Source organism: Asterias amurensis, chromosome 2, assembly GCF_032118995.1.
Source record: "Asterias amurensis chromosome 2, ASM3211899v1".
NCBI classification, from domain to species: Eukaryota; Metazoa; Echinodermata; class Asteroidea; order Forcipulatida; family Asteriidae; genus Asterias; species Asterias amurensis.
The window spans coordinates 11,869,360-11,894,673 of NC_092649.1; the positions used below are offsets into that span (position 1 = coordinate 11,869,360).

The window sequence follows — 25,314 nt, forward strand, 5'->3', positions numbered from 1 at the left end:
AACACGGTCGGCCATTTATGGGAGTCAACAATTTGACTGGACTCCCATAAATGGCCGACAGTGTTAGTCGACGAGGTAGAAGGAAAACCACGTGGTTCATTATATTCTACTTTAAAAATATCTTTATAATCATATGCATTTTATAACAAATGTTACAAACGCTTTTCAAAGACCAACTCGACCGATCAAAGGCAACGTGTTCCTTTAAAGAAGTGAACAAGAAATTGCTCATATGAAAGATTGTTTTTGTGAAGTATGGTACAGCCTGAACATCTGACGTCACACATCGAGGCTCGTGAAACCGCCAGAGAGTGGCCTCGTCTCAGGCTCCAGCGTAGGTTACTCCCCGTCCATCTTCACCTTTCACCTACATTCGATTCACATATGGTGCGTTCGATTAGCTTCCGATCCCTGGGTCAATCCCGGTCTGTCTCCGTCTGTTCGAATAGCTTTGACGTAATTCCAGGGGCTCACCCGGGTCAGTCCCAAGTGCCGCTCTACTTGTGAAGCAGGTCACTTGGGGCTAGCTCTTGTCAGTGGCTCACCCGAATGAGCACCGCGGGGTCGACACAGGGAAGCTAATTGAACGCACCCATGGAGATATGCAGTCAAATTATACACCAACATTACATGCAAGTATGCAATGCACGGTACACACCCTGACACAGCATGCAGACGACCGAAAGTAAGCTTTCCATATTTCTGTGTTTTATTGGTCCGTGGTGATGTTTATCAGCTGCACAATATTACCTCGGACCAATCAAACCACCGGCACTGAAGCTTTTAGTCAATGCATCCAATGATATCATTGTATCCAACTGCTTTTATACCCTACCAGTGCTTCAGAAGCGCTTCATTGTGTGCCTCATCAAGAATGTTATAGAGGGCGCTCTCTTACTCACCCCCCCCCCCCCACTTAGTTAAAAGTCTCTCTTGGTAGGTCTACAGGTTAGAAGCCATTCGGCTTTTGAGCTATAGGGTCATCCCTGAACGGTTACACTGGCCAGACTCCGTCTAAGGGGGTAAATTACCTAACACCTTTTGGGCAAAGTTTTGCCATTTTAAGAGGGCCAGTCTACCCAAAATGCTCCAGGACGGTTGGAAAGTCATCAACCAAGGGGCGCGATACTGGACCATATTTTTTACAATCAATAAAAGCCAAGACTTCACATTTTTGACAAAAGCGTGGGTTCACATTTTATTGAGGAGACTCCACATGAGTGTCTCTCTTCTTCATTGTACATGTACACTCATCATGTATCATGAACAGTACAATGGTGGATTTTGATTTGCGCTACAGTAAAGTTACACTTTTTTTAATCGGATGCCAAAAACGAAACACAAAGATCCTCGTTCATGTATATTTTAAGCAGTCAATTTTTATTAAAGCATCTACAATTTCAATACAGTTTATTCGTATAATAAAAAGAATAATTTACACGTTTCTTTGTACAATAACTTCCTGCTACAATGCTGCCAATACAAACTACACGACCCCCACCCCTCGCACCCGTTGTCAAACTCTCATTGATGAACGTCTTAATAATTAGTTAGACTTCAAACCAGCCTATCTGCGCTCAATTGTGAAATATACCCATGCTCCAATACCCGGATCAAGATAAGCTGGAATATGAAATATATAATAAGTTCTGACCAAGATCCATGGCCAGTGACACCTTGACATTATTCCGACCCGAAGTTAAAGGCACTGTACACTATTGGCAATTGCTTTAAAAAAATATTATTACCATAAAACATTACTTGGTAACGAGTAACGGAGAGCTGTTGATAGTATAAAACATTGTGAGAAACGGCTCCCTCTGAAGTAAAGCAGTTTTCGAGAAAGAAGTAGTTGTCCACGAATTTGATTTCGAGACAGGTCTTTGACAACTACCAAAAGTGTCCACTGCCTTTACGTCTTGAGATTAAATACACTTGTCCATGGTCCGTTCTTTGTCATCCAAAATGGCGGTCAGTGACACTTTTACGGGAAAATCTATCAAACGTAAGTAAAAGCGGATTCTACCTTCTTATACTGACCAAGTCTAATAAATAAAAGGTAAAAGTTGATTTTATTTTTTAAAATACTGGATAATACTAGTTACATGTTGTAATATAAATACTCATTGATTGGGGAACTGGAAGGAATAGCGTTTGACCCGACACAGTTCATACTTGCACCGATCCTTTCTATAGTTATTTTGGCAATTTGATTATTTTTTTTTTAATATAAAGTTTTTCTGATACAAAGTTGAAGGAATGAACTGCACATCATTAGGTTCATACTTAAATGGTTACCTCTGTCATACTGCCCTCAATCAGTGCTCAGTAATAAGTTTATCCAGAAGTTCTAGAGTTGAAAAACAGTAAAACCCACACTGAAGGGCCACCATTACGTCTTTTTACAAAGTAAGAATTCACTATAAATGACCAACAGAATCACTCAACCCCCCCCCCGTAAGGAAACTAATCCCGCCCCACCCACACTGATTAAAAATAGTTTATTACTGCTGCAATATCATGTTCCCTTTGTGCAGTATTTCATATATTTTTTATGAGTAGCCGCTCGCGTAAAAATTAAAATGCTTGTTCACGGTTTTTATTGTTTAAAATTGACTATGCAGTCAGTCAGTTTCCCGGGTGCTCAAGACCAACCAGTTTCCTGGCGTTGTTCACGAGCCTAAAAGAGGGACATCATATTTTTATGGTGAGGCAAACCGTTCGTATAAATTTGTGAGGGCGCCCTACAAAGTCACCGCGGAATAGAACAGTAACGTTGTTTTGGATTCAATAAGCCTTTTTGATGGTCGACACAATACTAAGACACTAGTTTCGGTAAACTTGTCTGTATACACCCAAACCAAACAGTGCACTCCTAGGCTATGGTTTCAATATGTATGTGGCCGTGCAAGGGTGTCAGCAAATAGAACTGCTGATCAGAGTTTACCGTTGCTAAATAATAGGCACTAACGTCATGTTATATCGTTATTACTGTATTATTGTCAATGGAACATTTTATTTGAATACACATTGTTATAATAGAAAAGTTACAATCAATAAATCATCACCTTTTTATACAATAATTTTAATAATTATTTTGGTTTAACGTGGTACCGCAAACTACCATATGAATAGCACTCCTCGTGGTAAACCTTCCTCACACAGAAAATGTCTCTGTCTTTTTCTGTCTCTTGGGGCAAGGTCTTGCAGGAAGAGACTGTGGAATATGATTTCTCATAATATACACGTATCGACGTTGGGCGTGGTCTTGTAATAGGTAGTTGGTGAGATCTCAATATCACTACAGCATGGATGCTTACAGTTTCTACGTTGGACGTGGTCCTCAGAGGCGTTCTGGTAAAACATCAATTCTCACTTGCAAGTGAATACGTCCGTAACAGTTTCACAAACCCTACATTTGACTTCACAGCACCAGATGAATTTGCAATCGCATCTCTCCACCAGTCTCACCTCTTGTGTGTTATAACCTCTCCCACAACACAACAGATCGCAACTATCACCACCACTCGATGTCCGGTTGCACTCTCTACCGGATGTTCCCATAATGCCTTTGGAAAGGTCACGCACGCAATAATTTGGCGACCTCTCCAGATGAACCAGTTCTTCCATGGTGATGGGTACTTTGCGCATACTCCTTTCTTTTCTTCGTAGTCTCTTCTTCGTGGGGCGGTTGAGGACCTCTACTGACTGGATGTATTTCCTCTTGAGGTAGTCTCCAACAACTAGAAAGTCTGGTACGGTGTTCCAGCATGATTTGACGGTGCAAGATCCAGACACGCCGTGGCAGCGGCATTGCCTCGTCATGAATTGTTGGATGATCTGCAAAGAGGAAGTAACATTTTATTAAGTTTATGGTTTGTATCCAGACTTTACTGCGGTGGCAAACACTAAGTTTGAGATTGGTCGAGCATTTTTTGCATGCCGGTACATTGGAGCCTTATCGTTACCATTGCGGATGTTCCTACATGTACATAATATCTCATAAAAATACAATCTGGAAGGGTTTGATGAAACGCGCTTAAATTTTATGACCACTAAGAGATTCTCAATTAGTGTGCGACGCGCATAAATCATTAAAAGTAGTGTTAGATTTATCTCTATTATTTTCAGTTCCGCGAATACTAAAACATTGATTTATAGTCTTCCGTTTTGGTGAGATTGCCCAAGGAAATAATCTTAAAACAAACTAAACAAAGTCATTAACTGCGGACTCATCCAAAGAGGGCGCTATGTAAAGGTACCCATCTGATGAGTCACTCCATTAGCAAAGCGGTAGTGATCATTCAAAATCGATTGACAATGACCAAGAACATCAGCCCAGTCGTCGAGTCATGTTATTATACATAATTTGAGGAGCCGTCATAAACTGAGGCTATACATTAATTCCAGACCTGGTTGATTCCTGACCTCCAGATGACTGTCCTGTCCGATCTGACCAAATCTAATAACATATCGACGCCGGTATCTATGGGTGAAGCCTAGATTTGGTTCCACACTCCACACTCCGTGCAGACATTTTAAGAAACAGAATGTCCTACTTCTTTAGTATTTAAACCGTACTTACAAAACTGGTAACTTCTGAAAACCCCTCACTTTTGGTTTACGATTTTGGTCTTATATAAACATTGTGTAAAAGTGAATCCACTGAAGATGCCGATTTGGATAGGAGGGAGACGGTTCAACGATGAAGCTGTGCGGAATGTTCACGCAAACAAAATAAACTTAACGTATTTATAAACAGTCATTATATACGTACAACTTTTAGTGTTATTGACAAGCTTCCAAAAATAGGGCCATGGCTCAGAAACGACACAAGCATTATTTATAAGCAGTAGCCTACCACAGAAATAGTGACGGCGAAAAAAAAAAAATGACTTGAGAGCTGTGGCACCAACCATACTTGTGCTTTTACAATTACAATGAATTCATCAATAATAAAAAGTTTTCGGTAATTTGCACGGTATGTGGTTCAGTTATGCAGTCCCGGATGAAAGGACCATAGGAAGGACACCTGTCATTACAACGCTAATGGGTGTCAGTGTGTAGTGTAAAATAGACCGGGTTCAATTAAAGCGACTTCGGCTACGACTAATCATTTTGGCTGCAGTGACAACGTTGGAGAATAGGTATTTTCAGCGAGCCGGCCAAAGCCACTCCCGAAGCCATCAATGTGGATTCGGCCTCATTTATTGTGTATCTCTGATAAAGAAAAACCCATGTGGCCACTCAGCCTTCTGACTGCAATTCCAGTCACCAGTATATCAAATTGACAAGGCAATTGTCAATACATTTGTCTGAGTGTTTGACAGCCAATTAATCCCAATTACATGAATAGGTATGGGTTGACAAAGAGGGACCACACCAATGACTTCATGACGTGTTATGGCAATTACCAAACCAGTCTCTTTGTACGACGGTACAACCTGTCACGACATTTGGGTATCATCTATTCTAAACACACGTCAGGGCACCATGATACTAGACTACACGGTCCGTAAGGTGAGGGTCAACTTATCAACAACTCTGTCCCATTCAGACCAATTGTTAACAACTTGTTGTCATCGTAATTGTACCGAGGAACATGGATCGAGTTTATCCCATTTCCACGTACGCCATTTTGAATCATATCTGCAGTTATGTACGGCTTGGGACATCTGCGTCTGCAAAAAAGCACAAAACTTTGCCAATGTGCCAATAAATGGCGCCAAAACCAAGTAGTTTGACTGAAAGGTAATGCTTATCCCATGTCCGATGAGATCGGCAGATAAGTCTACTCCAACAAGACTTCCATTAGTCACTGGAGATCATACGCCCACCGTTGACATATAATGCTACGGGTTTGACAGTCGAATTCTGAGTGTCGCAGGCCGATATTGGTATATCCTGAATGTGGAACTGTCTGTGATGATTTCCAAACAATAATTATTGACACAGGTTAAATAAGCTATCAGCTGTCGTTCGCTTTTAGATTTATTACTAAATTTTTCCAAATATTAGTTACCAAAACTGAACTTTGTCTTTAAGGCATGGTACTTTTGATCAATATAAATCCTCACTCGGTATGTCCCATGGAAACAAACAAACTTTAGAGCTCAATTGGTCATCAATTTTTAAATGCATGAGAAAGGCTTCATGACTCAAGCCTTTCTCAGACTCAAATGTTTCGGGGAATTACTACCACTTTCTCTATTTCTCCAACGTGCCATACTGTCGTTTCTAACAATCAAAAGCCTTTTACAAATCTGAAGTTTTTACTATTTATACCATCCCTTTAAAAACTTCAGTTCGTCGGTGTATTTACAGGAAGTAACTGACTGTAGTCTCATGCAACTGTGCCAGCTTTAACGAATACTGAGAAGTTGAAAATGTTGATCTTTCATTTTCAAGTTGGCATTGACAGCTGACAATATTGACCAATCACAAAGCTTAGCATACATCTGGTTGTGATTGGTCGGCTAGCAGACCCACAGATGTCCTTAAATGTCAGAGGTTCATACTGAATATACAATACCAAAGCCTCTGGCTGGAAACAAATGCGACCTCACTCTCTAAAAGAGTTGGACCATAAAATGGCCACCGAAAAGCTAGCCCCAAAGCGTATACATGGTATCACTTTACTTATAAAACACCCCAGTATACCGACAGTAAATTACCCCATTAATTCTACAAATAACACGGATATTCAATCAATTAACGGACAAAGATCTGGTTCCCAAAACGAACGTGATTTCAGCCAAGGAAAGGTGATTAGGCTACAACCCAATAGAGAAAGGCGATACACTGTTACAAGTTCAGACACATTGCTTGTGTCGCAGATTAGGTTCTACCGTACAGACATGTTTTAAAGATGGCTTCAATTTAAGAGGCAGGAAACTCATCCCTGAGGTGGAATTACCGAAAGAGAAGAAGGTTTTTTTTCTTACTTGGGTTGATTAATTAGTACAGGATACAGCATTGTTTATGTAAGTTCTCATATCACAGTGGCCGCACCCAAGGGGGAGGGCTTAAGGCTCCAGACCCTCAAGGGACGGCCGATTTTAGTTGAGAGGAAAATAAAATAAAATCCTTACAAAGGAGCACTTGTAGAGCATTGGAAAAAGGGCGGCACACCCCGAAAATCTTACGTTCTGTATTAGTAGCGTTTTATTTGTATTTACAAGAGCCCCCCCCCCCCCTCTTCACTCCCCAAGCTCACTCCCTCCATCCATTCCCACACACGCTAAAAGCAGAGTTTAGTTTACAATCTCTTCAAAAAATTGCTGGGTGCATCACATCAGTACCAATCAGTCATCCATTTCTCAATACCTACAGACAGGAGGTTGCCTAAAGGTAACGTGGGATCGCTGAAAACGATTTTCATTCCCTGTATTAATCCGAGATGTGTTGGACTCCATTTAGTTTGAATGAATGTGTAACATTCAACAATAATGTTATTCATTACCAAACAAAAGAGTCCATTTCACCGTGCCCATTTTTACTCTGTAGAATTGACTATACGTCACATTCTTTGAACCCCCCCCCCCCCGAACAAAACACGGATGACAGACATTAGTCAAGCTGGAAAAATTAAGATGAGAAAGGTTTTGACTAACATAATTGCCAATATAGATTGAGAAAATAGAATTAGATGTTGCAAACTGCCTACCAACCAAAATAACCTATGAAATATAAATGCAACAAATAGTTAGCCTTCGAGAAAAACTCTACTATAGGGTTGAAACGTCAGGCCATTAACTATTTTTTTGCAGTTGTTTTTCGTCACAGTTAGATCACGTATAAAGAACAGACCACTCTGGTTACACGAATGAAAAACAGTATCAGAAAAAAAATCAAACACTTGTCATTGTAATCCTTCACTGTAAAACATAAGCCGTTTTGACAGCTTGAAAGCCGAGAGTTCACATTCACAAACTGCACGAGGGACCAAGCCATGTTGCAATATTTCCAATTTCAAGGTGTTGTTTCAGCACCCTTGAAGACCCGGCGTGCCTCGGTATCCAATGTGGGGACAACACGCTGGCAGAAAATTGGCCGAACATCGCGGGCAGTGGTAAGTATCGGATTAGTTATCAAGCTACGGGGTCGATCTAATTTATCAGAAATGTGTGTAAATACAGAACATTTGAAACGCTTAAAGGCTAATAATTTTGGATGTCATTTTCTCTCCTTCATGGGCAAGCTATGGAGAACTAAGCCCACAGCAAAATACTTCTTTTTATTACTTTATTGATTATTGGTTTTTTTAATTTTATTTTTTACTTTATTTGTTATATGAATAGCTTTTATTCATTGCCCGATAGATTGTTCGTTAATCATAGACCGTGCATTGTCTCCCATAAATAAATAAAAAACCTTGCGACTACTTGATTATTGGAGCAAAACAGAACCGACCACAGATAAATAATTAACGTTAGTGTACATGAATCTTCGAGACTCGCGAAAACGTAGGCCTAACTGTGCAACACATGAAATACACAATTTCATTTCTAAAGGCGGTGGCGTTTAATTTTTTTTTTTAACAATGGAGCGGTTATGGCCACGTAGAAAGAATAATCCATAATTGGAACACACAATCTGAGAAAAGATTTATGCATGAAGCATTGCTTAGATTGGAATGTCTTTGAATCACTCTCTCTAAAACCACATTCCTATAAAAGGGAATTGTTCTCAAAATGTTAGACTTTATCAACAGCTGAAGTGCCTCTTATCAAGTTAGTTTTTTTTTTTTTTTCTTTTTTTTTTGGGGGGGGGGGGCAATAATGTTTAGAGTAATTACCAATGATATTCATTCCCTTTAATGATACCCTCTTTTTCGTATAAACAAAGTTACAGTAGTGACTGAAGTTTTTAAGGATTGAATAATGGAAATGCCTCCATACAGAAGGCCTGAAAAGTAATAACTTTAAGACACCTGCCTCCTTGCCAATGTTACTAAGATGTCATGCCAGGAAGAAAGTATAACGACATAATGAATTAATGTAATTGGGTTTGCTCCACTTTTCCAGACTTAATCTGACGTCTATCTTAGCATGCTCCATGAAAGTTAATATTCCCTGGATTATGATTCAATTTGCACTTGATCAATACTTAGAGTTCGTCGATCTGTATAAGTAGGTTCATTGGTCTATAGGTCATTTAAGTAGCCTCCAAATCAAGTCGTTTTTACATGAGCTGATTAGAAACAGTTTTCTTGGGGTACAGACGTGTTATGGCCCCGTTTATGACAAACCTTACAATATTGGGATTAAGGTACGTACATTGTAACTTCGCACACTTTAAAGGAACACGTTGCCTTGGATCGGACGAGTTGGTCTATGAGGCGTTTGAAACCGTTTGTTATGAAATGCATATGGTTAGAAAGATGTTTTAAAAGTAGAATATCATGATCCACACAAGTATCACTCGAAACTGCACGGTTTTCCTTTGACGTGGCGAACTATCACGGTCGGCCATTTATGGGAGTCAAAATTTTGCCTCCCATAAATGGCCGACCGTGTTAGTCGACAGGGTAAAAAGAAAACCACGCAATTTCGATGCATATTTGTGTAGATCATTGCATTCTACTTTTACAATATCTTTCTAACCGTATACATTTTACAACAAACGGTTACAGAACGATTTTCAAAGACCAACTCGACCGATCCAAGTTCAGACTTCTTCAATTCAGTTGATAACTTCTACAGTTTGAGTTCACACCAAAAATAATTTACTCCTTCAAATGTACATGAAATCTTCAGTCTGCTGCAAAACCTATATTTGTTTTGAAATTATGTCAGAAGAAAACGCATGTGGACAGTTTCTTTGGCTTGTATGCTTGGTCCAGGGATCGAAAAGCGAAGAAGACGACAAAGATGGTAATAGCAAAGTGATTAGTATTGTTTTCAAATCAAATCACTCTTTATGTGCATTCTCTTTAAGAAATGTTTACAGCCCGAAATTCTGATATATATATTATCAAAACACTAAGACCGCATACATTCTTATTTTCAAATTTTGAAACAGATAGGCTACCCCGGCTACGTTTTCTTTAAAAACTTGCCCAATACCAAACCCTCCATGAAAATAGTCCATTTTATAAGTGAAATGCAGTATTTTTCGACATGCCCATCCATGCATGGAAACATGAAAGCCTCACAGTCACATAGCTGCGGTGTTGTCCTTTGAAGTATCCATTCCAAATCTGGGAGCTTACTATGGACAGCCCCATACTCCCACATGGATCTACATAGTTCGCTTTATTGTCAGAGTTTGATTTTCCTGATATTTGGGGTTTGCCCTTGTAGTTAAAATCCCCTTCATGTCTAGTCTAGCCCTCTATTCTCCGGATAATTACACTGACTACAGCCGACCCTCTTCAGACTAGCTCATCCCCATTTTATTGGAATTATGCCATCAAACACCTACTCCTTACAGGGGAACAAAGCCCAGCTCTCCAAATCATTATCTCTATAAGCCGGGATATTTGCAACAATGGCATGTCGGGCGCACACAAACGCCGGTGTCCTTTCCCGAACAACGGCATCCGTTTTATGGCTGAGGACAACAAGAGAGAAAAACATTGCATGACCTTCTTCTTGTGCTCGTCGGATAATTTATGGCCAGATTGTGTTTTTTTTTCGAGATACGATTTACGTATATATATATACATATATAAACATAGTATCCATTTCGTAACTTGTGAAATTGATAAGTAAAATCCCCTTTTGGAAGGAGCGAGATGGTTTTCAAAATATTTTCTTTCAAAAGTTTGGGCAGATAAAACCACCATCGTTATCGTGATGTCACATAAAACTAAACAATTTGACACAAACGCACATGTGTGGTGGTGATTGGTTTGCCGACTGGTAGTTTGTGGAAAATCCAAACAATAGAATCACAGTTGACAAAACCAATAAAAAGCTTCGCATTAAAGCTGTTTTAACAGTTATTGCCAGTAATAAAGATACTGTTATGTGTATGTTGACTTAGGTCACAGGTCATTCACAGGTTATTCACAGTTCACACAGTTCACAGTAGGTAACTTGCATGACAAGAAGTTCGAATCCGTGTGAATGCTTGTTTTTTGCTGTATTGGGTGTGACCATACACTAATTAACTGACTAATTATCTTGAGCTGATGGTAAAGATAATGTGTGAGTCATCGAGTGGTAATTAGCACATCAGACAGCAATACGTAAAGGTGTTAAAGGCAGTGGACACTATTGGTAATTACTCAAAATAATTATTGTCATCAAACCTTTCTTGGTAACGAGTAATGGGGAGAGGTTGATAGTATAAAACATTGTCAGAAACAGCTCCCTCTGAAGTGCCATAGTTTTGAGAAAGAAGTAATTTTCCATGAATTTGATTTCGAGACCTCAAGTTTAGAACTTGAGGTCTCGAAATCAACCATCTAAACACACACAACTTCGTGTGACAAGGGTGTTTTTTTCTTTCATTGTTATCTCGCAAGTTCGATGACCGATTGAGCTCAAATTTTCACAGGTTTGTTATTTTATGCATATGTTGAGATACAGCAACTGTGAAGGCTATTCTTTGACATTTAGCAATAGTGTCCACTGCTTTTAAAGTAATTGGTTTTGCAAAGTAAATTCATTTCGTTCTCGAACACGAGTGCAGATGATACACAGTGAACCTGTGAAAACTGCATCAACATAATAGGGCGGACAAAACAAAGGGAAACGGTTCATGTGTCAGTGAACAGTGTCATTTTTTCTTCTTCGCGATTCAGTGTTTTTAACAAATAATGTCCAAAAACTTTTGGAGTAGTTAACCTTGCCCACATACTGCTCTGGCCAAGTATTACAGAATTAAACCAATCAACAATTTTTTCCATTTTGATTAATAATAATTTCGAAACGCTGTCGACGTTTCAGCGCATGTAAAGCCATAGAGCAAGTGTACAGCTTACGACATCTATGAATGACAAGTCAATGGACATCTGTTTTCCCTGAGGCATGTTTAATTCTAGCCAAATCCATCATCATCCTTTTTAAGATGACATTCTTGAAGGAGGTACTTGACAATGTAGGTTTTAAAAAGTAAAAGGTCCTTTGCGCAACCATGGAGGTAGAAAACTAAGGATCTGTTACTTACTGCTCTGTGCTTATTTAGACAGGAATGACTAATTTGAAAGCTTATGATTGCCGAATTAAGAAAATAATCCACCAGTAAAATAGAAGTATGTTAATCTGAAATAGTAATATAGTGATTGTCAAGAAAATAAAACGTTCAACATTTTCAAAATTGTCGAAACTTTGACCAATGGTGTGTTATTTATTAACTAGAGAATATAAATGAAATTACTCTTTCATCAATAAAACCCTTATTTCTTTCGAAACATAAATAGACTAATGATGACATCATCTTCCCCTGAGGTGAGAATCTACTGTTTGCCAAAGTGTTACCAACAAGCCTCAACACTTTTAATTCCATGTTAAGTAGGTGTTAATCCGACCTGATCCGGCGAATACATACAGTTATCTTGAGATTCCTGGCCGGATTAAACGATGAAGATATCTCACAACAAGGTGTGATTTCTCTCATGTGGTCACATACCTCCCGAATAATACACTGATACAATAAGGTGGGAAGTGTGGCATTCACACGGCCGACCACTACAATGAAATCTATACCTAGTTCCGGGAGAAGTTGGGTTTGCAGAAGCAACATGATTGGAGGAATGTCCGCGAGAAACAACACACTGACTTGACTGGTTTCTAAGAATGAGTCATGGGCACTATCTCGAATGAAGTTTCTTGTAAGAAAACAGAGTGAGAGATAAAGGTACCTGTGTAATTCTTTGGAATGAGGAAGACACGAGAATCTCAACGGCCAAGTGTACCAAAATCAATTGTCAAACTTTTGTGCACATGCCCAACAATATTTTCTGAGAAGAAATTCACAGCGAATGGTAGTTATTCCGTTGTCAGCCATTTTGGAATTTCATTAGAAAGTATGATCCGGAAATGATGAAACAACAATTTCAATGATATTGAAAACTATAGGCAATTGTAAAAACAAAAATAAAATTATATTGCTAATTTGCAGCTGTAAAGGCCCCATTTTATTGCAGTGTCTGATAAAGCGGACAAGAATTCCCATCAGAAAAGACAAAAGAAAGCACAAAGTTGATTGAAATTCAACGCACAAACAGAATGTAAACACCAAGTTAAAATCCACCTGTCCACCCCTCAGTCCTCTTCAGCCGAAACAGGTATGCAAATTGGAGTGATTATACTGGTAACAGTCTAGTCACCTCATACCAAAACGTGGCAGCAATGATATTAGCAAACATGGACGAGCCCTTAATGAGGGTTTTACAATGTTGACACAAATCATAAAATAAATGCCGAATCGTAAAACGTGCACGTTGTCAATAGCGAAGAAACTATTCACAACACAGACCCAGAATAGACGGTCATTACAGAGATACAAGACATAATAATAATGTAAGAATATTTGCAAATACAAGCAATAGATTCGGGCATGAGTGCTCCGTTTTTGAAAGGGCGAGGAAGGGCACCAAGACATGTTCTCCTTTGTAAAGGGCACCCCTACATGAGGAATGTAAATTTCTATTGGAGCATTTCAAGGCCACCTGGGCTTGAGACAATCGCCTCCGTTGTCTTCATATAAATATGCCAGGCCTGCAGATACACAATCTCGGTCCCTTTATATCAGTTTCCATTCCACTAGAGTGCCAACATGAACATATGAGGCAAATTGCCGATGTTTTTCGTACAGGCTCGGTCAATCAATTCAAACTGACAGTCAACGACAAAAGATCGATTGTTGCAATCGGTAAAAAAGCCCTTTCACAAACGCCAACAGTAAAACGTTGTCGACTGTCGTTGTTTATATTTTCAAATGTCAGTTTCGTTAGCTGCTTTCTCCCACGTTTTGTCCCTTACCTATTTGGTTTCATATAGTTTTGACGATGTTTTATGAAGTGTGGTTTGAATGAACAATTCTATACAAACAAGTTGAGTACCAGCCAACATAGCTTTAACGTGCCATGACATGGTATGAAACCATTCTTGGAATTCAAGGTTTATGATTTTATGACATCATAGTTTATCAACGCATATAACGTCCATATCTGTTTGTTGATAAGTTGTTGGAGTTAGGACAACCATATATCCAGTTTGTGTGGCTGTTCAGTATGCCTTGAACAATAAAACCTGACCAAATGGAAATTGTCATAAGATCCATGTGAAACACCAACAACCAGTCATAAGTTTACACATTAAGTCATAATGTTAACATAACAATGGGGACCAAGGCCATGCAAGTTGGAAGAAAATAACGATAATCTGAATCAAGATGCAATGTCAGTATTGTTTTGTTTGAGAACATACTTTTTTAGCTTCTGATCCAAATGCAATTCATGTTTGGTGTTAAATAATTACTTTAGGGATAACAAATTACCTAAAATCCAAAGGTTTTTGATAAAATTTCAAATTGCCGAAAACTCCTTTCAAATTATAACAAGTCAGACTTTTAAATTGGAACAATTTCAGAGGAAGCTTAAAAACACCTTAACACAATTTCATGGAGCAGCTTACGCAGAATCTATTGCTTAAAAATGTGCTGATCCGATGGTAAGCATAAGTTTGAAACGAACATAAAAAGACAAGAACCCATTTGCGAAAAAAACATCTTACATCTTCAAAAGTGATAAACTAAGAACACCTTAGTTAAACCACAGTGAATGTCACTACCTCAATCTTGATGGTTGACTATAAGAAATTTAAACACAAAGACTGAAGAAGCAACAAACCTTTCCAGTAAAATACGTAAATTGCATCTTTTAAGGGCATAAAAGGAACATCGCGCCTTTTTGTATGGGGCTGATGGTGGCGTGATCTGCGTGTGTGCGTCTGCTGGTGCACAACTTTATGGTGTTTGCCAACAAATAGTGTCTCTACGCATGCGTGAATGGAATTCGCATGTATTTCACGGAAATGCTAATTAATGCAGAAGGCAATAAAAGATTAAGATAAACAAGGTCTTGGGAGTACGATCCGAAATCGAAATCTCCAACCTCGGTGGTTGGAGAACAACCAAAGTTGAAGACAACCAAAGTTACCTTCCACGTTTTAGAAACTTTGGACTCCATATTCAGGCATCGTCTTTGTGCAAGGTCAAAATCGAAAGCTCGAGGACCCAAAGTCATGCTTTCGAAAATACCTATATGTACTACTACTGATACCAACAAATGACAAAATATTACCTGTCTTCCAACCTCATTGTTGTGTAAGTTCATGGCATTGCGGACTTTGCTGTCGGTATCCTCAGCAGCGTCGACAAACTGCTTGCCAATCTTGACTCCATAGGCCACATTATCGCTACATCCTCCCCACTGCCAACCCTCCTCATTGAAGACACCATTACGGGACACATCGCATGAACAGTCGGTCAAGTTACCCATGCTGCATGTCTTCGTCACGGCATGAACTACTCCAGCACTGGTAATTGCATACACAAATGCTGTCTCTCTGCTAGCTGTTTAGTGATAGAACAAAAGATACAAGATTAGAAATTCGAAAGCTTGCATGTACATAAACAATGAGAATGTTCATACCTTGAACCTTATTCCAAAGGTCTGTCAACAATGAAAATGTAATAACAATGTGGGTTAATGCTACTTACTCTCTTTCATAAGTAAAACGAAATAACACCAAACGGTTGGGGTTTCACTATCTAAGATTCTCGATCAATTGTGCATGTGATCAGCCATCATGGCCCCAAATAATAATTACAACATTTATAGAGCGCTAAATACGAATGTTTCTAAGCGCTATGACCAGATTAACAGAACAGATGGGTTTTAAGTAGAGATTTAAAAGTGTCAAATGAAGGAGTTGCTTGAATGTGGGTGGGTAGCTTATTCCAAAGTGTTGGAGCTATGACTGAAAAAGTGAAGCTGTTACAAAGAAAATACTGCTTGACAAATTCACAACAATGCAAACTTAATGTAATTTTAGCTGGTTTAGCTGTTTCTGTTAAGCAAAACTTGTTAAGCTAACAGGCTTTATGAAATTGTGCCCTGGGCCTTAACGCCGAATATGGGTTTGCGATCACCATTTTCCGCTTACTGCGCCGTTCAAGCGCCGAATGTACTCGCACAAGCAAACATTTACTCATAACTCGTGAAATACGCTTGACGTTAGACGGTAAGATAGCCATGAAAATGGGCCCCGATGGACATACGAACAGGTTCAAGAAAACATAAGAGAACAAAACCACAGATGATGAAAGTTTCTGCCCAAACCAACAGTGTTTGTTTTATATAATTGAGTTGTTTTTATTCGCCGGAATATTCATGGTAATATATAACAAGATGGCATAACAGGTCAGAAAGTGTCAAACTCATTTAATGCTTTTCTATCCTGATGGACAGAGCCCGTGGGTCGTGACCTTTTATCGTATTCCCAGATAACCATGGTAGACATCAATATCTCCTTGGAATTTAAAACGTGTTCGTGTTCTCAAAAATCCCACTGCCTTCTTGGGCCTCAAACAAGATGTAATTACACCACTAATTGGTAGCATTACACCCATGTTATGTTGCTAGCGGACTGATGGACACACTACCCGGAGATTTAGTCCAGATTATACCCCAAAACAGAGCCCAAACCTAGAATGGGTAGGATTGTGTGAACCGAAAACGTGTTCGATTAGCTCGTCACTAGATGCCATGAGTAACCCGCGGCAATGTTTTCATACGAAGCGGGGGTTCTAATTGAAAGCAATCATTCAGCGTGTTGTTTTTGTTTCAATTTATAACAAGGAGACGGAGCAGATTTAAAGAATGATTTGAGAAATCTGTGGCGATTTGGGATTGGGACAAACATTTGTACAACGGCCATGACGCTTCAAGTGTTAAAGGCAAATGTGTTTTAATAAAAAAGGGCGGTTATATAGTAATAATTACTCCAAACATTAATGACCATAAAAACTCATATTGATTGGTAAGAAGCACTGCAGCTGTTGATAATGTATACCATTTTAAGAAACTTCAAAGTTATGATTTAAAGGCAGTGGACACTATTGGTAATTACTCAACAAAATTATAATCATAAAACCTTTCTTGATTGCGAGTAATGAGGAGAGGTTGATAGTATAAAACATTGTGAGAAACGGCTTCCTCTGAAGTGACGTAGCTTTTGAGAAAGTAATCGGATTTCGGATTTAGAATTTGAGTTCTCGAAATCAAGCATCTGAAAGCACACAACTTCGTGCGACAAGGGTGTTGTTTCTTTCATTAATATCTCGCAACTTCGACGACCGATTGAGCTCAAACTTTCACAGGTTTGTTATTTTATGCACATGTTGAAATACACCAGCTGTGAAGACTAGTCTTTGACAATTACCAATAGTGTCCAGTGTGAGAACTATGGATTTTCAATCTGAGAAACGTTTCTGTATAAATCGTTTTTGAGTCAGATTGTTTATTTCAATGGGACAACCATGAAAAGATAAAGCAAAAACATCAATACCCAAAAGTATTTGACAACAAAAACAAGCATTCAAATACAAGTGACAAATTTACTTTCCAGGAATGTATGCTTGTTTTTGAAACGGGGCAAGGGCACCCTATGAGAAAATTGCAAATTTCTACCGGAGCATTTCAAGGGTCAAGGCAATGACCAGGGGCATGGAGGCAATCGCCTTCGTTGCCTCCAAGAAGTTCCAGGCTGGACTTTCGTCACATTGATGGGGAGGTAAGTTTAATTTGATCTCTACTGTAGTCTATAGAGCAAGGATCAACCGAGTCGACAGGGGTCCCAGGCGGTCAAAAGCATTAGAATTCCCAGGGCTCTGTGTTAGAGCTGGGATTATCCGCAATGTGTACAATAGCTCATGTGGACGATATAGGGTTACTTGCGTTTACAACATGAAGGAGGACATACATACACGATCGGGCTTCCTCCATGGTTATAGAGAATCGAAGTCATGAGCAGTACATTATAGTGTAATGCTGGAACATCTTGATTACCCCCCCCCCCCCCACCTACCCCTTTGCGGCTTCGCGTATACAATGCATATGATTATTAACAATCCATTTAATTAGCGTTCGAACGAGCGAAGTAGGGTGCGGTTCAACAAAACGGAGGGTGTGGCTGTCACACAATGCTGACTGGTGTAACTGATAGCCTAATAACTATCCTAATTATCACACCATGGATTGGCATGTATCATTAGGCTCAGTAGCGTAACTGGGGGGAGTGGGGGGGCACACGTGCAAACCATAAATCCAAACTAAAAACTAATGTTTGAGTGATAAAACACGCTGTTTGTGTACGCCACTCATGGATGGCACTGATTGAGTGTGGGTGTTCGGGCTAGACCTTCGGATACCTTGTTGAAAATTCTGCACATCCGGAAGCAATGCTTCTAAAACGAATACAGCATTTGGGGTTTATTAAGCCAATGTAGAAGAAAAACACAGCACAATGATGACCGCACACAGCCTTTTTATGAAGGGTGTAATGGGGCGAGCGGATTGTGGTGTCGATACCAAAAGATCGGGTGTTGCGGCGGGCCTTTGAAATGGCAGCAGTGACACCATGAGTGTCCTTGTGGGAGTCTTCCCTATTAATTCCCTGACTAGACAGGGCACGTGTGTGTACAGGGGTTGGACTTTATAGTACGAGAAAATGAAGCAAGGTAAATAATGGTTATTCACAGTTAAGCCATTAGCCTGTAAAATTTACAACTTAATAATAGAACTTCAATGGACGATGGCTTTATTCGCCACATCAATATCTATATCAGTTACAATGAAGTTTCAAGGCCTTTATTAAAATAACTCTAACCATAGGCACACTTAACACTAGTGTATATGTGTGTTAAATCTCATTGTAGTAATGCTTCATGCACCTGTGATGTTTCAGTACAAATTTATTGGCTGAAGTATTGTGGTTGTTTTTGCAATATATATATTTACCTGTTTTCAACACTTTTCCGAAGGCATTCTGCTCCTGATCATGGATTGTACAGTTCCATCTCTCCTCACGGAATTGCCTCTGACACTCGACGATACCAAGCCGTGCTCCCGCTCCGATCACCGGTATAGTGTCTGGTCTCTGCTCGCAGACGACCCGCTGCTCGTTGGCCAAGTCCGGTACGAGGGAACAAACGGATTGGCCGGTGGGTGGTTGGACCGCTGGGTCTGGGTCCATGCTTGCCGGGATGTCATTTGGTTGGTTGGCGGTACCGAGGGATGCTATTCCGAGCCACCTGGGGAATATAAAATACAATAAGTCAAAGGTATTTATATAAACAAACAAAATAAACAAACAAACCCCCAAAATGGGAAAACTCTGTATAGCCGCACACCCTTTGTAGGCTTTACTGCCCCTTGTTATTTTGGTTAAACTTCAAATCAAAAGCTTACATCATTCACTTTATAGGAATCACTCTATAGTGTTTACAGAAAAATCTAAAGCTTTACAAAATCTCTTTACGGATCATGCATCAAGTCAATCCAACTGGATTTTCTTCCTTAAAGGCAGTGGACACTATTGGTTACTACTCAAAATTATTATTAGCGTAAAACCTCACATGGTAACGAGTAATGGGGAGAGGTTGATGGTATAAAATATTGTGAGAAATGGCTCCTTCTGAAGTGACATAGTTTTCGAGAAAGAAGTAATTTTCCACGAATTTGATTTCGAGACCTCAGGTTTAGAATTTGCGGTCTCTAAATCAGCCATCTAAACGCACACAGCATCGTGTGACCACGGTGTTTTTGCTTTCACTATTATCTCGCAACTTTGTCGACCAATTGAGCTCAAATTTTCACAGGTTTGTTATTTTATGTATATGTTGAGATACACCAAGTGAGAAGACTGGTTTTTGACAATTACCAAAAGTGTCCACTGTCTTTAAATATATAGGTCGTTTCTGACAATGTTTTATGTCATCGGCAACTCCACAGTGCCCTTTCTACAAGGTAAGTTGTTATGGTCATTAATTTTTGGAGTAATTACCAAAGGTAGGCCTATATACCCTCCTTTAATAAGACATTTATCAACTATGTAGGCCTAAATGATTCACGTATCAGTAACATTGAACTTCAACATGATGATGATTCACTGATGGGGATGGGCTGGACCAAACTTAGGAAGAACTTTGGGTGAAACTTAATCACTTCTTATCAGTAAATTTGATTATGACCAACAACATGAATTTACTGGAATAATAGTTCCCAGATTCAAATTGCATTACCAGGATCCGTTCTGGGTTAACCTAAAATGTAAAGCCATTTCCTTGACAGAGCTTTAGTTAACGGAGATGAACCTTAAAATATTCTAGAATAAACAGTAGGCCCTAATGATTCTTGTTCATTGGTTAACCACATCCATGTGATCTGCAGTGCAGAATTAATGTGTAGGTCTACACTACTTAGCGAATTAACGAAATGCTTGAACTTTGTTAGGTTCCGTTTGTGCGTGTGAGACCACGCATGCAAGAAAAATGACACTTTATCATGGTGTGACCATGGAGCTAGAATTCTACCTACATGGTGTGACAGATGATTTTGGTTGAAAACTGAATGCCATGCCATGGGTCAGTCTCACAGAACAATTTAGAAGAATTCCGTCTATAACTGCATTATATATACAGCAGACAGAAAGAAATTTAGATTTGTTGTTGAAGTTTCATTTAATTGTGTGTTTAATATTGACTTTTAATGTCACTGCTCACTGCCCACAAGTTCGGGCTTAACTTTATCAAATTTAGTCAAAATTTACCTTAAATCTGGTATCCGGAAATTTCATTTCCCTTGAGAAAATTCAGTTTATGTCGCGGTTATAAAATATGACAAATAAAGCCAAAGACGTTGAACACTCGGTCAAAAAATGAGCTACAATCAGTAACTGTGTATAGTCCAATGTAATTGGAAGTGACGCGTAGAACAAGAAGTCTGATGCCTTGAAGAGGGTTTAGAGAAAGCCGCACTGCGGGCGATGTGTTGTGGGTTAACCATGGCCCCGGACTACGGTAAGGATTGACCCACAACAAGACCTAGATTGAAGAGGGTTGTTGTGCGGAGTCACTCCAGGGCATGGATTTACTATTATGAGACAATAAATACCTGATCTTCTTTGCCTTAAGGGGACATGACACCACCAGACTAGTGGTAGACACTTCACAGGCGGAAGCATCATGTATTTTGTGTCAGTTACAATATGCTATTTAGCAACACAAAGTAGCCTAAAGTCCTGTGCTTAGTCTAAGAAGAAACTATATTATAGGGCAAGGAAGGGCTAAGACTAATTAAGAGCCATTAATTCAAGAGCCAACAGACATAGTTAATATCTTCTTTTCGTGGCGTTGATTACAGTTTGACAACAATAATTTATTTTGTGTGTGCGCAAGTTTGTTTGCTGGATAAGTTTTGGATAAGTTTGATGGAATTTTGATGCAATATTTTACATCTTTTAAAAAAGTAGACCTATATATCATCGTAAAGCATAGGCCTACAGTTCCTCTGAATTATATTATTCGGTGATAGTCGTAGAAAGTTTAATAGGCCTATACTTCAATCATCAAATGTGACAATTCTCACCTATCTTCCAGGTATCGATACAATTATTGTACACAAACAAGTCAGATTGACAGAGCAATATCCGTCGGTCTAACCTTCGGCCGGACCCTACCCAACAAATAAAGCCAATCCCCTGCCATTAAAATGCCATTACACCAATCCCCCCACGCAAGAACAGTTACACACAAAATGGTCGTAGAGTTATGAAATAAGATGGACGTGTGTTTTGTTGTATTTCTGTCTACGTGACTTTATAATAAATCAACAGTGACAATGTTATTATAACAAATGAACGTATTATTATACTCACATCCATGATGCTTTCGAGGTAGCTGGGACCACACAAAGAAACACCAGACACGAAAACGTCAATCTCCATAATTCACACTTCGCTAACTTTTTGGAATCCATCCCCAACTTCAAACCCTTGTCCTCAAAAAATCACCTCTAGTTTTTGAATTCTGCCGTTCAAAGTTTCCTCAAATGATGGAAGAAAACTACAAGTTATCAGTATAAATCCTGAGAACATGGAAGAATTTTCTCCATCAACCAACCTCCTTGCACGAACTCAAATTTGTATATACAGTGTGTGATAGAATTCTTCGCAGGGCAAGAATGCACGCATGCTGTCGTTCCACGCCATTGAACAAACTCATCAAAGACACCGATAGGCGGTGACCCTTTGACTTCCCCATCCGATTGGTTGAGATGAAACGTAGCCGCTGACTTAGCGGCCAATCAGTGGCGGCGCCTTATGAACATGGGCTGTCAATCATTGCGGTCGCTCTGAGAGGGTGGAGCCGAGCTCAAGTGGAAAAGACATTCCGCCGTTGCGCTAAAGTAATGAGTTTATTTGCAAGGCGGACACCGACTGTTAGTAACTCTGTGGGCACTATGGAAACATTATTAGAGTTAAAGTATAGAGGGTCCATACAAGCATTGTGAAGATGGTGGAAGTATTGCACCTAAACATCTGAGTAATAGAAAAAGTTACCGTCCGAAGTTAATTGTAATATCTGTTTACTGTAATGTTTCAATGAACAGAACATAGAAACATTTAGATTTAAGTGATGGGTCTATTTCTTTCTTCTCCATGGTAAAGACGGGCGGGTGTGATTTGTCGCTGATGATGATGATTGAGGTTGTAATCATGTTTATGGTGACGGTGTCAATAATGACGACGAAGATGCCCGTTTGAACGAAGAAAATTAGAACGACCAGGGTGGGGGGGGGGGGGGGGTGATGACACTGGTGATGATGAGGTCACACCTTTATAGTAAACAAGGAACATGAAATTCGGTTATAATTAATGTAAAAGCTCATACCAGCATCAATCAATCCTTTTGAGAAATAAGTACGGTTGTCTACAATACAGTTAATGCGTGAGGCTCGCGCCTACGCGACCCTGTGGAACCCCGTTTTCACACCAAATTGAAACCTCAAAATAGTCCAACGTAATATTGCAAATTAAAATAAATCGATATGTGATCATTGACCCTAATTGTTTATCCAAAACTTATAATAAATCTGCCGCATGCACACATGAAACTGATGGTGTAATTGACAAAATCAAAATACAGCTACAGGCAAAAGAACTAACGATCTCCAAGCATTATATGATGAATGTGGGTCTCAGAGACCGGGACCAGGCTGGTCGTGGAGGCGGGGATAAATGCTTTATTCACCCCGTACAATCACTCTAGTTGACAGCGACATGTGTCCACCTCAAGCGGTCTCTCGGGTGACGGTCTAAAATAGTAACGTTGACTTTTTTGTTAACTTCAAACTCTTTTTCAGTGAGGATCAAGATAGCGGTTGTAAGTGTATCACATGCGGTCTTTAGAATCACAAGACGCCCTCAAGCGGTTCTTTGTGTCACAATCAATTAAACTTTGGATAATGTTAGCCGTTCGGGGGGGGGGGGGGCACACAGTCACACACACTGTTAGAATTTAAGTTCAAATTTTACACACAGTCCACGATCTTTTTAAGGCCTTCTTTAAGTAGAGACGGAAATGGCAATAATTCATTCAGCTCAGATCAGGGATCGTGTGGGTTCAAGATGAAAATGCAGGTTAGGGAACTTCTGCTTATTATGAGTTCACTTTTCAATTCAACGGGATACATTTGTATTAAAGGCAGTGGACACTATTGGTAATTACTCAAAATAATTGTTAGCATAAAACCTTTCTTGGTGACGAGTAATGGGGAGAGGTTGTTGGTATGAAACATTGTGAGAAACGGCTCCCTCTGAAGTGCCATAGCTTTCGAGATAGAAATAATTTTCCACGAATTTGATTTCGAGACCTCAGATTTCGAACTTGAGGTCTCTAAATCAACCATCTAATACTTCGTGTGACATGGTTTTTTTTCTCTTTCATTATTATCTCGCAAGTTCGATGACCGATTGAGCTCCAATGTTCACAGGTTTGTTATTTTATGCATATGTTGAGATACACCAACTGTGAAGACTAGTCTTTGCAATTACCAATAGTGTCCGCTGCCTTTAAGACTGCAGAAACCTGGGGGGGGGGGGGGGGGTATCGGCCTATAACGATCCACTAACAATGGTATGGAAACCAAACACCGGAGCCAAATTGCTTCATGGGCGTTTATAGAAATAAAGTTCCACTCGCTTTGCCGTCCGTAGGCGAAATCAGACATTAGGCCTTTTCTACGAAAATAAAGGTGTTATCAGGGCGCTAAAATGTAAATTCCTTATCAAAATGGTCGGGGCTCACTATCCCAATTTGTGCACAGAAGACAAAATATTACACGTATTTAAATTTTATTTGATATTACCCATGATTCGACGGTATAGAGTGCAGGCCTTCGTCCGCATGGTTTGTAAAATGTTTTCAACAGAGGGCGCCAAACAGCTGAAACTTTTATTACGTGTGCTGGCTGGTTGGCATAATAACAACCAATAGCAACCCTAAAACAAATTAAAAGTGTCTCTATTTGTTCGCAGGTCCTGAAAATAACCAAAACTGATCGTCTACTCAGTGGTTTCTGTAAAAATAAATTCATGTTCATCCTTAACACACCGTTCATCCAAACCAGGCAATGATTTCATCAAACCATGATCAAACTAAGTGATTCATCTTTTTATCACGTTCTAATTAAACAATCGAAGTAAAAAAAATCAGGTCTTCAGATGAGTTTTCTCTCAACAGTATTTCAGACATAAACTCTAGAGATTTTAATCTGAACTTACTAAGCAGCAGTGAGCTTTCGGAATAAAACTGTTGTTCTTTTTGGACAGTCAAGCGATACATACGTTGTAGTTATTACAGCATTAAACATCTATGCAAACCTGTACTTTGGGCTATTTCAAGGCCCATCTCATCGTAGTCACTATATTGATGAATTATGACAATATTATCGTCGGCAAAGATTAAATCTCGGTCTATAATGACCTAACTGGTAAGAGCCTACCACCTCTGCCAAAGTATCCCATCGTGAACCCAAGACAAATATGAGGCAATCACTACCACAGGAAGAACCAACTACGTGTCGATCACAACTTATCAATGATGAGCAACTGCTACTCAAATGCTGTTCAAATATATGAGTTAACTGCGACTCATAATTTGAAGACTAAGTCTAGTTTTGGTTTAAAGAGGTATCGGTAGTATAGGTTATTGATCTTTGAATTCAAAATGGCGTGTCAGCATGGGGTAACTTCACCTCCATGAAACAAATTAATTAAATGATAGTATAGACCTTTA

General features: G+C 39.4%; 1 protein-coding gene across 1 annotated transcript; it reads right to left on the bottom strand.

Moving 5' to 3' along the window:
• Positions 1–2,482: 2,482 nt before the first annotated feature.
• LOC139954305 (protein Wnt-16-like) lies at positions 2,483–22,138 on the bottom strand. Its single transcript, XM_071954046.1, has 4 exons — positions 21,894–22,138; positions 18,977–19,269; positions 15,257–15,528; positions 2,483–3,840 (listed from the first exon to the last, which is right to left on the bottom strand). Exons 1-4 carry the CDS (start codon positions 21,992–21,994, stop codon positions 3,373–3,375), a joined length of 1,134 nt encoding a protein of 377 aa, XP_071810147.1. The 5' UTR covers positions 21,995–22,138; the 3' UTR covers positions 2,483–3,372.
• Positions 22,139–25,314: the final 3,176 nt, after the last annotated feature.